This window comes from Dermacentor andersoni, chromosome 1 (genome assembly GCF_023375885.2).
Source record: "Dermacentor andersoni chromosome 1, qqDerAnde1_hic_scaffold, whole genome shotgun sequence".
Classification (NCBI taxonomy): Eukaryota; Metazoa; Arthropoda; class Arachnida; order Ixodida; family Ixodidae; genus Dermacentor; species Dermacentor andersoni.
Genome location: NC_092814.1, coordinates 111,841,923 through 111,855,584, shown reverse-complemented (window position 1 = coordinate 111,855,584; position 13,662 = coordinate 111,841,923). Strand labels below are relative to the sequence as shown.

At 42.5% G+C, this 13,662-nt stretch overlaps 1 protein-coding gene across 5 annotated transcripts in view; it reads left to right on the top strand.

The window, feature by feature from the left end:
* Positions 1-13,662, top strand: part of Galphas (G protein alpha s subunit) — a 218,032-nt gene that overhangs the window by 155,717 nt on the left and 48,653 nt on the right. For 4 of the 5 annotated variants that reach the window (XM_055061898.2, XM_055061899.2, XM_050193607.3 and 1 more), the window contains one exon: positions 6,005-6,072. In XM_055061898.2, coding sequence (XP_054917873.1) covers positions 6,005-6,072 — 68 coding nt within the window. Of the gene's footprint in view, positions 1-6,004; positions 6,073-8,329; positions 8,399-13,662 lie in introns of those variants that run through there. The other variant, XM_050193609.3, reaches the window with a different exon arrangement.

The window sequence follows — 13,662 nt, the reverse complement described above, 5'->3', positions numbered from 1 at the left end:
ATCCATGCATTCCTTTTGGTAGAATGGGGTCACATGATTGTGCTGGTGTTGTTATTGCGCAGACAAGTGCGTTCGCTTGTTGCCGGCCGTGCCTCACATTTTGTACTCGTGCCGGTGCCATGACAGTTGCTCTTGATTGTGGCTTGCAACCCCCGATCGCATTGATTACAAATCCTGATATCCCCCAATGATCCCGAATCCTGAGCAACTTTCGTGGCACCAGAACCATGACAGTTGCTCTTGATCATGGCTCTGAGCCCCACTATCATGGTGATTGTGAATACTGATATTGCGGTGATCGCAGTGGTACAGCGCGATCGCCGCAATCAAAAAGAGCAATCCAAGAGGGCAAGCAGCGAGGGGACTCAGAATGAAGAGGCCATGAGTGGACTAATGTCGCTACCTTATCTTATTCAGGAGACTTAAAGCCTTACACTTATTCACTCAATGCGAACTCCATATGTTGCAGTGGTTCTAGTGAGTCTAAGTGAAGTCAGCCACATGCAGAATCTGTTTGAACCAGTTGCTGTTACATTACCTAGAAATGTATTTGAATAAACCACTGTGGTGTTCGCGAACCTTGCTTTTCACATATATTGGGAAACACCTTCAGTTCCTTCACCAGAATTTGATACAAAATTAGTATGAAAAATGCCTTTAAGCTGCTCTCTAGCACTTCTTTAATGCTGCAGAATGCAAGCTTTTGTGACTGTTACCTTAGTTAATCATATCATTGCTCTAAATTAAAATCTGCTTGCTCCAGATTGCTCCACTAATAAAATACATGTGCTACAGACTGCTCCAAAATCAGAATTTGTCTGCTCCAATTTGCTCCAAGATGAGAATTTACCTGCTTCAAAAATTGCTACAAAATGACTTTGGCCACTCCCATCGTAGATCGGGGAAAGAAGTTTTTTCTAGTTTTTTTCCTGGGCATGAATATTGGGGGGGGGGGGGGAATCGGAGGGTCAAAATTTAACTAAGAAAGTGGAGTTAATTGATATAATTCATGCAAAATTCACGTTAGTGTAACTTTGCGAGTAAGAACATTCACGCAACAAATTATTTCATTCAATTTGTGTAAATTATTTGATCATGGTATTCTACATCTCCATTTTTTTGCTGCTACGTGTCCTTTATCTACATTACCTTTATCTGTAATGTAGATGTAATGTAAATGTAATGTAAATGTATCTGCATTTACATTCATTCACAATGGTCCATCCCAAACAACTCCATGAAATCCAACCCTGCATGAGCCTTAAATTTTCTAATGTAGTTCATTTGTTGGGCCTGAGCACATTCTTTGAACGTCCTCAGGATTGCAGTCAATTTTTTCATTAGGAAACTTCTGTGAAAGTATATCGGATGCCTTGCCTAGTCTGCCTTTGGATGTCTTGGTCAAAATGCAGAACAGGAGTTGCTGTTGGGTCAACTGAGTGCTAGAGTGCAGATGAGCCAAAAGATTAGCAATTCTGTCCAGCATTTTTCAGCAGCTACTCTGCGCTTGTTTCTTGGCATCAATGCAAGTGCACCATCCTATAGTAGTTCTGTCTGAGCTTTTATTATGGTTGCACCAGAAAGTGCAGCCCCTACTTCCCCTGTATATTTAACATTTATTTTACTGGTAGGTGTTCTCTGTAAAGGAACTGCTTGGCTTGATTTTATTCTCATTCTAACAAGGCAAGCTTGTACAAATGGTCCTTGCTTCCCTCTCCTTTAAACTTCTGGGCAAGCTTTATGCTGTCATCTTCCTGCACCTTTTGAATTGATGTACTTGTAGAGTAAGATTTTAATGTTTTCCACATCTATATAATTTAAAAAAGATGGTTAGGGCACATAATTTTATTAATTAGATTTTATATCAAGTGGATAGTTCTTACAGGTACAATGAAAAAAAAAAGCCTAAATTAAGCTGTGCTAGCGCACTAATCATGCTTCATGAATGACAAAAAATCCTTTTCTACTGTGAGGTAGGAGACTTAGTGAGGCAGGAAAAACGAAAAAATAAAATCTGGTGGGTGGTGCTGCCCTGAAGTTCCCGACTGTCTCTCTTGAAAGACGTTGTGGATTTGGGTAGCATTTGCATCAATCTAAGCGGACTATTTTTCATTGATGAAGTATTACAGGGCATTCTGAAGGAACCAAAGGCTCAACCTAATAGCAAGTTTTAAGAACTTATTTGAAGCCAAAATGGCCCAAATACGAGAATAAAAATTTTGAATTTGTGAGGTCACACATTTAGGCAATAAGGTTTTGATGAGCAATTTAGTAAAGTTTATCTTTATTTCTTCATTTATAGAAAGCAATTTTAGCACAGAATGAATGAAAAAGTTGGAAGGATATGTTACCATTGGAAGCTGTTGGAAGCAGGTTGCGTTAGATAATCTATTTCATTATGGCTGCTCCTTTGTCACCCTTCCATAAGTCTAAAGGCGCCCACATGTTTGACCTTGTCTTTGTCATGGTATGTAATACGCCACGTAGGTCCTGCAATCCACAAAAAGCTATTGTTCCGGAAGTCTGCAAAATAGTATACGCCAGCCTTGCCTTCCTAAAAGCAGCTTTCATGGGTAGTAGATAATTCCAAAAGCTACTAAGAATATTGGAGCAAATAAGTGAATTATTTGTTTTTGAAATTTCACATCAATAAAAAATGCATTAGAAAGTCTTTTTATTGAACAGTTTCAGGTCTCTTCATTTCAGTTATCACAGGAAACATGCCACTGTCAACACAGAAGTGACGGTTCTCCTAATTGAACAGGACCTTTCTGTTTTTATCTGTAACGTCATGCCATTACAGCAACAACATTCCTGTATCTCACTCTTCACGGTTTTTATTGTTGTCTCTCTACTTGACCTTTGCTTTTCATCTTTTGGCAGAAAGGAAAACGCAAGTTTTAGTGGCGAGCGTACTCTGGTCCATAATGCGCCCTGTCCATTCGGGATGTGGCATCACCTTGAAATCCTTTTGAATTGTGGGTTAACACATCTCAGTTGCACCTTAAGGGGCATTGAATTAGCACATATTCCACCATTAAGTAGACAAATATGTCAGCCATTGAAACATATGCTGCCAGAGCCACAGCACGAAGATAAACCATGCTCAACACAGTGCCAGTAGCAAGGTCCCATGAGTTGGAAGGAAACTGAGAGCCCACCTTAACCTTTGCTTGAATGGTGGTACATTTATTAACTGCTTTTGTGTTGTCCTTCATGCTGCTATATTGAAAGGGGCATGAAATGAGCCACTTCATTGCATGTTGTAATCTGCAACATTCCCAAGCAATCATAATGGTATATTTTGGATGTAGCAAACCATGGCATGTTTAACATTAGCAAGAGTGTGTTGGGATAAAAAGATGGCAATAAACTTTTAATTCCTATTTCCCAGTGAGCTTGTGCATTTGTTGTTTGCACACTTGCACGCCACTGATTAAGTTATGAACTGAAGACACAAAACATATCTACCGAAAAATTTTCTGTAGAAGTGTAAAAAAAATGTATGACTATACATTCCTCACCTCTTAGAAGAAGAATTTGAGTGACACAGTGCTATCAAGAGCATTCCATCGCCTTTACTTCAATTTCAAAAGCGAACAGGACCACAGCAAAATCTGTCAGCCTTGACTTTCATGAGCACTATCACCATCAGAAATGTGTACCTGAATGGTAACAGAGTTGTTCGCTCAAGCCCACAAGCACTGCATTTGTATAAGAGGAAATTGGCTGATTGCAGCAATTCCTAAGGCTAGGAGCTCATTTACTGCAATAGCAGCAAGCTGTCGTTGCAGACACCGACATCTTTTCAAAAACCATTTCTTTGCAATGCTCACACCATCCTAATCCACTACTACCTGTTGTGGCCTCTGAAATATATGCATGGGCATTCTTAGGGTCTGTGTAATGCAACTCCTTGCAGGAAATGCCAGAGCTGTGCAATAATGCTATGCTTAGCTTGTCCAGCTTGCAGGTGCACATTGCTACAGAGGAATCAGTGGGGACAGCGATGACTTGACGATGATGGCTGTTGGCGCAACTGAAAGGATGGATGGGCAGACACAGGGACATTGTAAACCTGGTTTCCAGCTTTTAACTGATCCTGCAGTAAAATGCTGATATCCGCCTGTTCTAAGCATTTTGAGTCGCCTCGCATGTGATTATGGAAAGAAGTTTGTAAAGATGACAGGGAGTGCATTAGCTCTCAGGTAGCATATTGTATAGTGCTACAAATGTGTACCGCATTTCTGCTTTCAGCTTTTTAATGTGTTAATATAAGCACTAAAGTTTGTAATTTAACAATCGATGCGTTTTGCAGATTGTGCCAGCCTGGCCCAATCTACACAAACTACACAAACGATTTCATTTCTTTTGTCACAAAATGTTTTAAAAAGTGCTGGCTGCTTTAGATTAAGTATTCCTTACTTTTAATGGAGCATTAAAAGCTATGGTGGCCCAATTTTTATTTTATTTTTAAGCACTTCATGGTGTAGTATACCTGTGTGTGCCCCTCCCTCTTCTTTCTTATTGCACCGAATGTGTGTGTGTGTGGGGGGGGGGGGGGGGCAACTGCTATGCACTTACTAGTGATATGAAGATACACATACGAAGGGGAGGTTGCAGTACTGACAAAAAGATTTTATCCCATATTTTTAAGGCAGCTGTAAACTCCATAATTACGGTATGAAGCTTCAAATTCTTGAGAGCTCTGCAAATAATTGTAATTTTTTATGCAATGCATTCAAAACATGTGCCAAATGCAGTGCAGCTTTGGATGGGGAAAAGGAGGCTTTTCACATTGCTGAAAGCAGAGGCAGTGGTCATGCAGCATCACAACTTAGTAGCATGCCAGTCAGCTCAATGCAATGGTTGAAGACCATACAATGACTGTGTCACAGAAAGCTGCCAAATTGGCCTTTACGACTGCGTGGTTCTTTTGGAAATGTAGGGCAACCCATTTTTTCCTCTTGCCCTACTGTGTTCTAAATGGACTTAGCTTTCTACAGCACGATCATAGCGCTTGTGTATGTGTACCTGGCTTTGGTACTGTGAGACTGCCACATCAGGTTTCAGTGATGGGATAGTCTTCTTTTTCACATCCCAAGCTGCACTGCCCTTGTCATGTCCTTTGAGCTATTCATATTAAATGTTAGTGTATTTGTTGCGCTTTCAAGGAATTAAGACTCCATTGCAGAAGTACCGAGTCAGCAGCTATCCAATCAAGAAATAAGAACATGACAGAAAATTTTGTCAGTGCTTCTTTAAGTTTGTGTAAACAGCCCATTGTGGGTATGATATGCATTCACACATGAATTTAAGTATACAAACAATTGTATAGGTTGAAAACTACCATGGTAAGCATCTAGACATAATGCTAGCTGTGGCATAGCTAAAAGTATTAAAGCAACATTGGCAGCATCACCATTCGACAGGCTTTTTACCTGCCTATTGAGGTCACTGAGACGATCTTCTATTGCTAGTATAAAGGATTTGTAGTGTTAGCCCTAACCTGCCCTGTTAACACTGCTGCTGAAAAAGTCTAACATGAGGAACTAATCATGTATTCAGCTTAAGTTCTTGTCTCTGTGGACCCATGGCATTTGAAGTGGGTGAGCAGGGGTGGTGGTTGCCCCATACAGATCTCACCGTCACTGCAAATGTTCTGCCAAGCAACTGCTTCCCTGCCCCATCACTCATCCCATCTGCTAAGCACTTTTGAAGCCTCTGGGGGGGGCCATTCTTATAGAGATGGAGTGTCCTTGTACTGAGCATCTTGAAGAATTGTTTTTGTGGTCTGACTATTCAGGGCCCTCCCCTATTGCATTTCATATATCATTGTGACTTGGGGTTGCTGTAGCTGACCAACATGAAGAATCCATTGTAATTTATGCTAGCTTTGTGTCTTAACTGCCTCTAAGCATAGAAGGTGCCTTTTATTGTAAAGCAGGCCACCGTAAAGATTCTGATGATTGCCAAGATTCACCTTTCTTTTTCTTTTTTCCAGCTGTTATTGAAACGGGAGAAGACCCTGAAGTCATTCGAGCAAAGTACTTCATCAGAGATGAATTCTTGGTAAGTCTCTGTGTTATAATTTTCTTCCTCGGTGTTTGCGCACATATCATGGTGTGCAACATTATGCCAATTCCACCTTTGTCTATGAAGCTACTTGCTTTAGCTTCCCAAGAGATGTGCGTGCATGACGCAGTGAACTGGCATTGCATTATGTGATCCCCCATGCTTCTGCACTGTGCATAAAGCATGCTTTTCTTGTGTGAAACTCCAGTGGTTTGTGCTTCAGGCTACTTTCCTAGCCATGCACGATGGCCTAAGTTTAGTTTCTATGGCTGCTGCAAGGTTGAAGTTGGGCACGTCAGCTTGTTTCATTCCTGTTGTTCCAATATAGCTTGAGTTTTTATTAACCTCTGTAGCGGGAATTGGTGAGTTGTGTTGGCTTCCAATGAATTTCAGTAGGGCCATATCACACTTTCATGTAATGGTCGTGAAGAGGTTTGATTTCTTGTTGTTCGTATTTTACTTTGGCCTGATACTACCACATATGTCAAAAGTTTTAAGACTACTCTGCATGACTGCAATGGTTTGTGGAATGCCCGATTGTGGACTGCTGCAACTGTGAGCAGGAACCTTGTGCAGGTGTGCCCTGCAGCTCATTTGAGTCATTCCAGCAACTGCTTGCTGCAGTCAAGGTTCAAATGTAACACTGGCCTTCAAGCTTTTTCTGTAAGGTCTACAACACAGACAGCACAAACAAGAGCTTGGTTCATTCTTGGTGCAGACCTACATGCCGTTTTGTAGTTGAAATAGTGGTGGCTGAACGTGCCACTATTATATCAAGTAACGCTGTAATGAAGCGTATTCAGATGTACTCAGAAGAGAACATTCATGTGCAACATTCATAAATCGATATCCACTGCTGAATGCCATGCCTGACAACACTTAGCACTAATGACCATGGTTTATCTGGAATAGTCTGGCTCGCTGAGTGATGGTGCGTGCTCCACTACATAACTTCTCTTGTTTTATGCCCACTATGGGTGCCAGGATGAAATTTATTTAATTTTGCTTCAATTTTATGTTTAAGGTGGCAGTTCAACCGCTACGGGTTTGCACTTGTTCATGGTTTGAAAAAAAGTCGCTGTTTCGCTCAAAAGGCAAAGCATCGTTTGTGATAGCAAATTATTAGACAGCCATAATAAGTAAGGATAGTTGTTTTATCAGTTGTATAAACTTGTAAGCATTCGCTTACTAAGTTAACAAGCATGGTGTCAGCACGCACAGGCACACATCACACTCGGTGACTGTGGACGCTCGCTGTTAAAATGCTGGTGTGAGGAAGCACTGCAGCAGCAGCAAGCGAAGTGACCTTCGTGCTGTCTATCGCTTCAATGCAAACTGAGCCGCGAGAACACAGCGCACACGCAAAGCTATGAGCCATTGGTTCACTTAGACTCTGTCATCAAAGCAGATCGCTTTCAAGATGAAGCCCGCACAGCAGCGCGTTACTGCCAAAGTACAACCTTTCCCTCCTTGCGCACGCGAGATTGAGCTGCGATCATTGGCTCATCCTCGCACACTTTTACTCTAACATACAGCATGCAGCAAAGGTGTTATCGCGCTTGGACTTCATACGGAATGTCACGGCGACGGCAAAAATACACTTGGAGTGTCCATATAATTGCTATTGCAATAAAATTTACTCCTTGAGGGCCACCGGGGCAGTTTAGAGTGCCACTCCTCACTTATAGTGCCTGGCACCACTGCTTCATTGAAGGGTGAATGGAAAGGTCACAAAAGAATTACCGGCATACCATAGAGTAACCCTTATTGGCTTTTTGAAGACTCACAACTCTGGTTTTTGCCTCAGTCTCACTAACTCTGTGCAGCGCAATTTTGTGTGTTCTAAGTAGGGAAAAGGCTCACCTGTGTTGTGCCAGTTGGCATTGCCCAATGAGGGATCAGAGGTGGACAGTAGAGGAGCCCTTTTTCTTGTTTTCTATTCTACTTGACTGGGGTGACCCAGAGCATTAGCTTCACTGACGTAATTGGTAAGACAAACTTGCTTGCTCATTTTCGCCTGCTTTCATGAGTGGCAGCTGATCATAGCGTGAGGGAAAAAAGGACTGTACGCAATGAAAAGCATATATTACTAGTAACATTTCGTACAAACAGAGCATGTTTCTAGAGCCCATTCGAAAATTTTGTATACATACTCCACTTTTTTTTTTTTCCGTCAAGGAAGGCTCACATTAAAGGAAGCCTTTCTCTTTCATTGATTTGCGAAGTTTCTAATCTTACTGCCATATTATTCCAGGGCGTTGGGAAGGCCATGAAAGAAAAAACTCCTTTCATAAAAAGACGACTATAATGACAGCAAATAATAAATTTTTTGTGGCAGAATACTGTGCGATGCATGCTATATCTAATCGCACTGTCTTTTGGGCTTTGTCATTCGTTGCATAATAAAGGATGTCATATATAGAGGGTGCAAATGGTCCGAATGGACCTCAGATAGATAGGGCAGCGCAATCATGTGGGAAGATGAGGCTTGACTTTTGACTTTATTTGTTCCGATATGTTGTTCTCCACATTGCAGCTGCAGGTCTTGCACACCTCTTATAGATCCCCTATTTCAGTCTATTTATCACGACAATGACAAAACAATCAGTTCAAGAAAATCCATGCCCGGCCTTACAAAAATGTTGAATAGTTTAAATGGCCAAAATGTAGAACAGCCATATACTTGCGGAAGCATCTCGGAAATAAGAAAAACCTTTTCAGAGTGGCTCCCATATATTTGTAAACAGTCGTTGAGAGCACACACCCCAGTGATGCCAAAGGGTGCTAGAAAGATTTTTGCAGACCACATGTAGAAACATAAAGACCGGTATCATGCAATGACTAATACAATCAAGTCCAGTGTGAAATGTTCATTGCAAAAGATCAGCTTATATGGTTTAGCACATGGTAATGCTTGTTCACAGGCCAAACACGCTTTGAACAAGATGACATATTCCTGTTTTTGCCTTTGTTGGAAAGATTGATGGCTTCGCATATATTGTTTTTCAGTAATAAAAATACTCAATGGGTTCAATTAGTTCGTCAAAAATCAGACAGGCATTTGAGGCTGGACTTCATAGTGTTGCAAATCTGACAAAAAAGAGTTGAAATGGCCACACCTTGCTTTTTGACTGGTGTATGCTCAAAGTATTCAGATTAGGTAATTAGAAAAGCCCCATAGTAGAAATGTAGCCTGTAGTCGAAAAAGTTATGCCTTAGGTTGGAACCCTAGGTCATAGTGGATTTCTAGAATATTTTAAATCCTGGTACACAATAAACAGAGCAGACGTGTTGACCAACTTCTACATTTCAAAGTTCAGTTGAAGGAAAAAAAAAAAAACTTTGGTCCACTGCTCCACTATTGCATCTAAATTCAGAAAACAAACATGAAAGGCCGCCCAGTCTCCAAGAGTGCTTCCTGGTTTCAAAAAGTTTAAACTATCAACAGTAACTATTTCTCCTGAGAGCCTTGCAGACGGGAGTGTCTTTCTTCACAGGGGAAAAGAAAGCTTGGCCCCAGTCGTTTTGATGTGCAGATGCAGCGTAGTGTGGTTTGTGGCAAAACCTAATTGCTGGATAAGTATTTAGAAAGAATAGCGCACTGTTCTAGCTACCTGGTACCAACCAGCTTCTTTCTGCTTGGGTTTTCCTGCGGACTATTCAATGCCTCGCGCTTCAGATCAAATTTAACAGGGAAGAAGTTTGGGCGAGTTGGTGGGATACATACAAACGGGGATACATAGCGCAAGAATGACACAGGGACAAGCAGGAACACAGGACGAGCGCTAACTTTCAACAATTGATTTATTGCAGCTGGTGAGCATATATATACTCACTGGGACGCCACTGCAACAGACACACACTGGGATTTTTGGGCATAGTAGTCACATGACTGCTTTTCCTCCTTCCCTTCAGTGTGTCTGTTGAAACCTAACCACGCAAAAACGCTAATGCTAACTCTTTTGTGTTGCACTGCAACAGACACACACTGGGATTTTTGGGCATAGTAGTCACATGACTGCTTTTCCTCCTTCCCTTCAGTGTGTCTGTGAGTATATATATGCTCACCAGCTGCAATAAATCAATTGTTGAAAGTTAGCGCTCATCCCGTGTTCCTGCTTGTCCCTGTGTCATTCTTGCGCTATGTATCCCAGTTTGTGTCAAAGTTAAGTCATGAGCCCATAGATGTACCCCTTATTCTAACACTGCTTAGCAGAATTTTGCATATCGTTTTGTTGAACACAATCTCAGCAGTGGCTAGATAAGGGAAAACTCACCAATATCTCTAATTTGCAGTTAAAGGAATGGAATGAAGGCAGCAAGTAATTTTTACCTGTGGAATCGAAGCCTCTGCTGCTTCACCCAGCTTAGTAATGACACTCACTTCGATCTATTGTATACTGTGTGTCCCGGCTAATGTTAGCCAAGTTGTTCGACGAAAGAAAAAAAAAAAATTTAGAGAGCACTGTGCAAGATACAATTATAAGAACTACCGTGTTCGGTCAGTGGAGGTCTGGCGACCTAACATAGTAGGTTTTAAAATCGTATCTTTCACCATGTTTTTAATATCTTATTTCTTATTGAACAGCTTGGCTAAAGTAAACTGGGACGCCCTATATATTGTTGGTGAGCATCATGTCCTGCGCATAAAGAAATGGCGTTTTGAGCTGTCTTTACTGCAGCAGTCACCTTCCTCGATCAGCCACTGCACTCACTTCAGTGGTGCCACCCCTTACTTGACACAAAATGAAAGGGTAACCATAATAGACAGTTTTAGTTTAGCGTACGCAACTTATAGCGTACGATATACGCTATAGTGTAGCGTACGCTAAGCAGTGCATGTTTTCTATAATTTTAGTTGGCCGGCGATATCTTCGCATCTCGGAGGCCATATGCCGTCGTTGCAGCTATTTTCCGACTGTAGCGATAAGTGGCACTGACATCTCGAATGTTTCTTTCGTTAGGCTTCGACTCGTTGGAAACGAGAAGCGATCTCGAAAACACCACGAGGTTATCCATAATACTCTGTCGTTGAAACAGCCTGAGACTAAGCGAAAGCTGTTTACACAATCATTTGCTGTGAACGAAGTGCATTTTACAAAAGCAACGTCAAATTCAATTCGAAGCAGGCAGCTGGGACCGCCGCCATGTTTCACGCAAACTCCGCAAACCACGCAAAAACGCTAACACTAACTCGTTTGTGTTGCATATGCCCACTATACCTGCTATTTCGTTTAGCGTTCAGCGCATGTGCAGTGACGACCTGCTATTTTTTAGCGTACGCAATGGTATAGCGTACACTATACTAAAACTGTCTAATAAAAAGAGTGCTTAGTGGACCACCATTACCGCTGTGCTGAGTAGCGAAAGGGGATGAGGTAAACTTAAAACGATGCATATGGACGGAAGACGAGCTTCATCTCATGTCAGTAGCAGAACTATTCAAAGCAGTAATTATTATTCTTTTATTGCATTATTCTTTTTACTGCCAGTGTGTTTCCTTGTGCTGCACATCGTCTGTTTGTCACTGCATCAACATGGGTACGAATGTGCCACTGTGACAAAGACCATACTGTGTGTCCACGACAGAGCGCCGTGTTATTGATGACTTTATAGCCAATATGTTCAAGCACGGTGTCATCCAGCCTTTCAATAGCCCCTGGTCATCTCTGGTTCTTGTTAAAAAGAAGGATGGATCGATTCATTCCCGTGTCGATTACCGTCGACTTAACAAAATCACTCGCAAAGATGTTTACTCTTTGCTGAGAATTGGCGATGCCCTTTGCTGCCTTCAGAGCGCGGAGTTTTTCTCTTCTATCGACTTGCGCATCGGCTATTCACTAGTTCCCATGGGGCCAGACGACCAACCTAAAATGGCCTTTGTCATGCCAGATGGCCTATATAAATATTGTCATGCCTCTTGGGCTTTGCCACGCCCCCACATTTTAGCGTCAACCTTTTGGACAACCTTTTTCGTGGTCTCAAGTGGAAAATGTGCCTGACATGGTTATTTTTTCACCGTTTTCCCACCCATCTCTGTAGGCTAAAGGAAGTGTTACAGTCCCTAACTGATGGTGGCCTTCAGCTCAACCTGAATAAATGCCGCTTTGGCGCAGGTCAACTCACCATCCTTGGCCATGTGATACCTAACAACGATATCTTACCTGACACTGCCAAGCTCCATGCAGTTGCTGATTTTCCCCAACCTTCCTCCATAAAAGAACTTGGCAGCTTCCTTGGCCTCTGTTCTTACTTTTCCTGCTTCATTCGGAATTTGCATCCATCACTGCTCCTTTGAATTGGCTTCTAAGAAGTGACTCGAACAATTATGCCTGGTCGCCTGCCTGTGACGATGCCTTCCAAGAGTTGCGTAGTCTGCTAACCTCTCCGCTGATACTGCTTCACTTTGACCCTAAGCTCTGACCGAATTACATATTGACACCAGCGGTGTTAAACTCGACACTGTGCTTGTGCAGAGCAAATCTGGCTTCAACAAGTACGTCGTTGCGTATGCAAGCCACACCCTCACCAAAGCAGAGAGGAATATTCCGTTACGGGAAATGAATGTTTAGCCATCTGGGCACTTGGCAAATTTATACCTTACCTCTATGGCTGTACCTTCGACATAGTTACAGACCACCATGCGCTTTGTTGGCTGTCCACATTGAAGGACTCCTCAGGCTGATTAGCTCACTGGGCTGTGCGGTTGCAAGATTTTGACATGCGCGTTGGCTACAGGTCTACCTGTAGCCACACTGATGCCGATGCGCTTTTACGTTCACCCATGTCAACTGAAGGCGCTGCCTGCCTGTCTGTCATTGGCGAAGTACTTTTGTTCCTGGCAGGCTGTGGCATGGCTTCGGAGTAACAAAAGCATGCCTGGATCTTCTCTGCTTCCTTTCAAACCCATCGACTCTTCCTGCATGTTCTCGACCTTGGTACCGTCAAGCTTCTCGCTTCAAAATGCAGGATGGCCTTCTCTATCGCCGAAACTACCTGTCTAATGACCACAAGTGGCTGCTGTTCATACCTCGACATCTTCATGGTGAAATATGTTCTCCTTTCCATGCTGACCCATAGTGTGCGCATGCGAGTGTCTTCAATATGTATGTCCTACTTCGCTGCAGGTTTTATTGGCATGGCATGTACAACTTTGTGTGCAAATACATTCGATTGTGCCTTCAGTGCCAACACTGCAAGGTTCCTGCTCAGCTTGTCTCTGGTTCACTCCAGTCAATTCTGTGCTCTACCAGGCCCTTTGATCGCATAGACACTGACCTGTATGGACCCCTTGGAAGCATAGCGTCCGGAAACCACTGGATAGTCATTGCCAAGGTTCATTTGACACGGTGCACAGAAACAGCCGGCTCTGCCTGCTGCCACAGTCGTGATTTAGCATCCTTCCTCCTACACATTCTCCGTCGCGGTGCACCTCGCAAACTTTTGAGCGATAGAGCATGTATGTTCCTCTCCAAAGTCACAAACGTGCTCCTTGCTGAAGGTTGCATTGTTCATCATACCACCACTGCCTACCATCCTCAAACTAATAGTTTGATTGAAAGGTTCAACTTCACTCTTCATGACCTC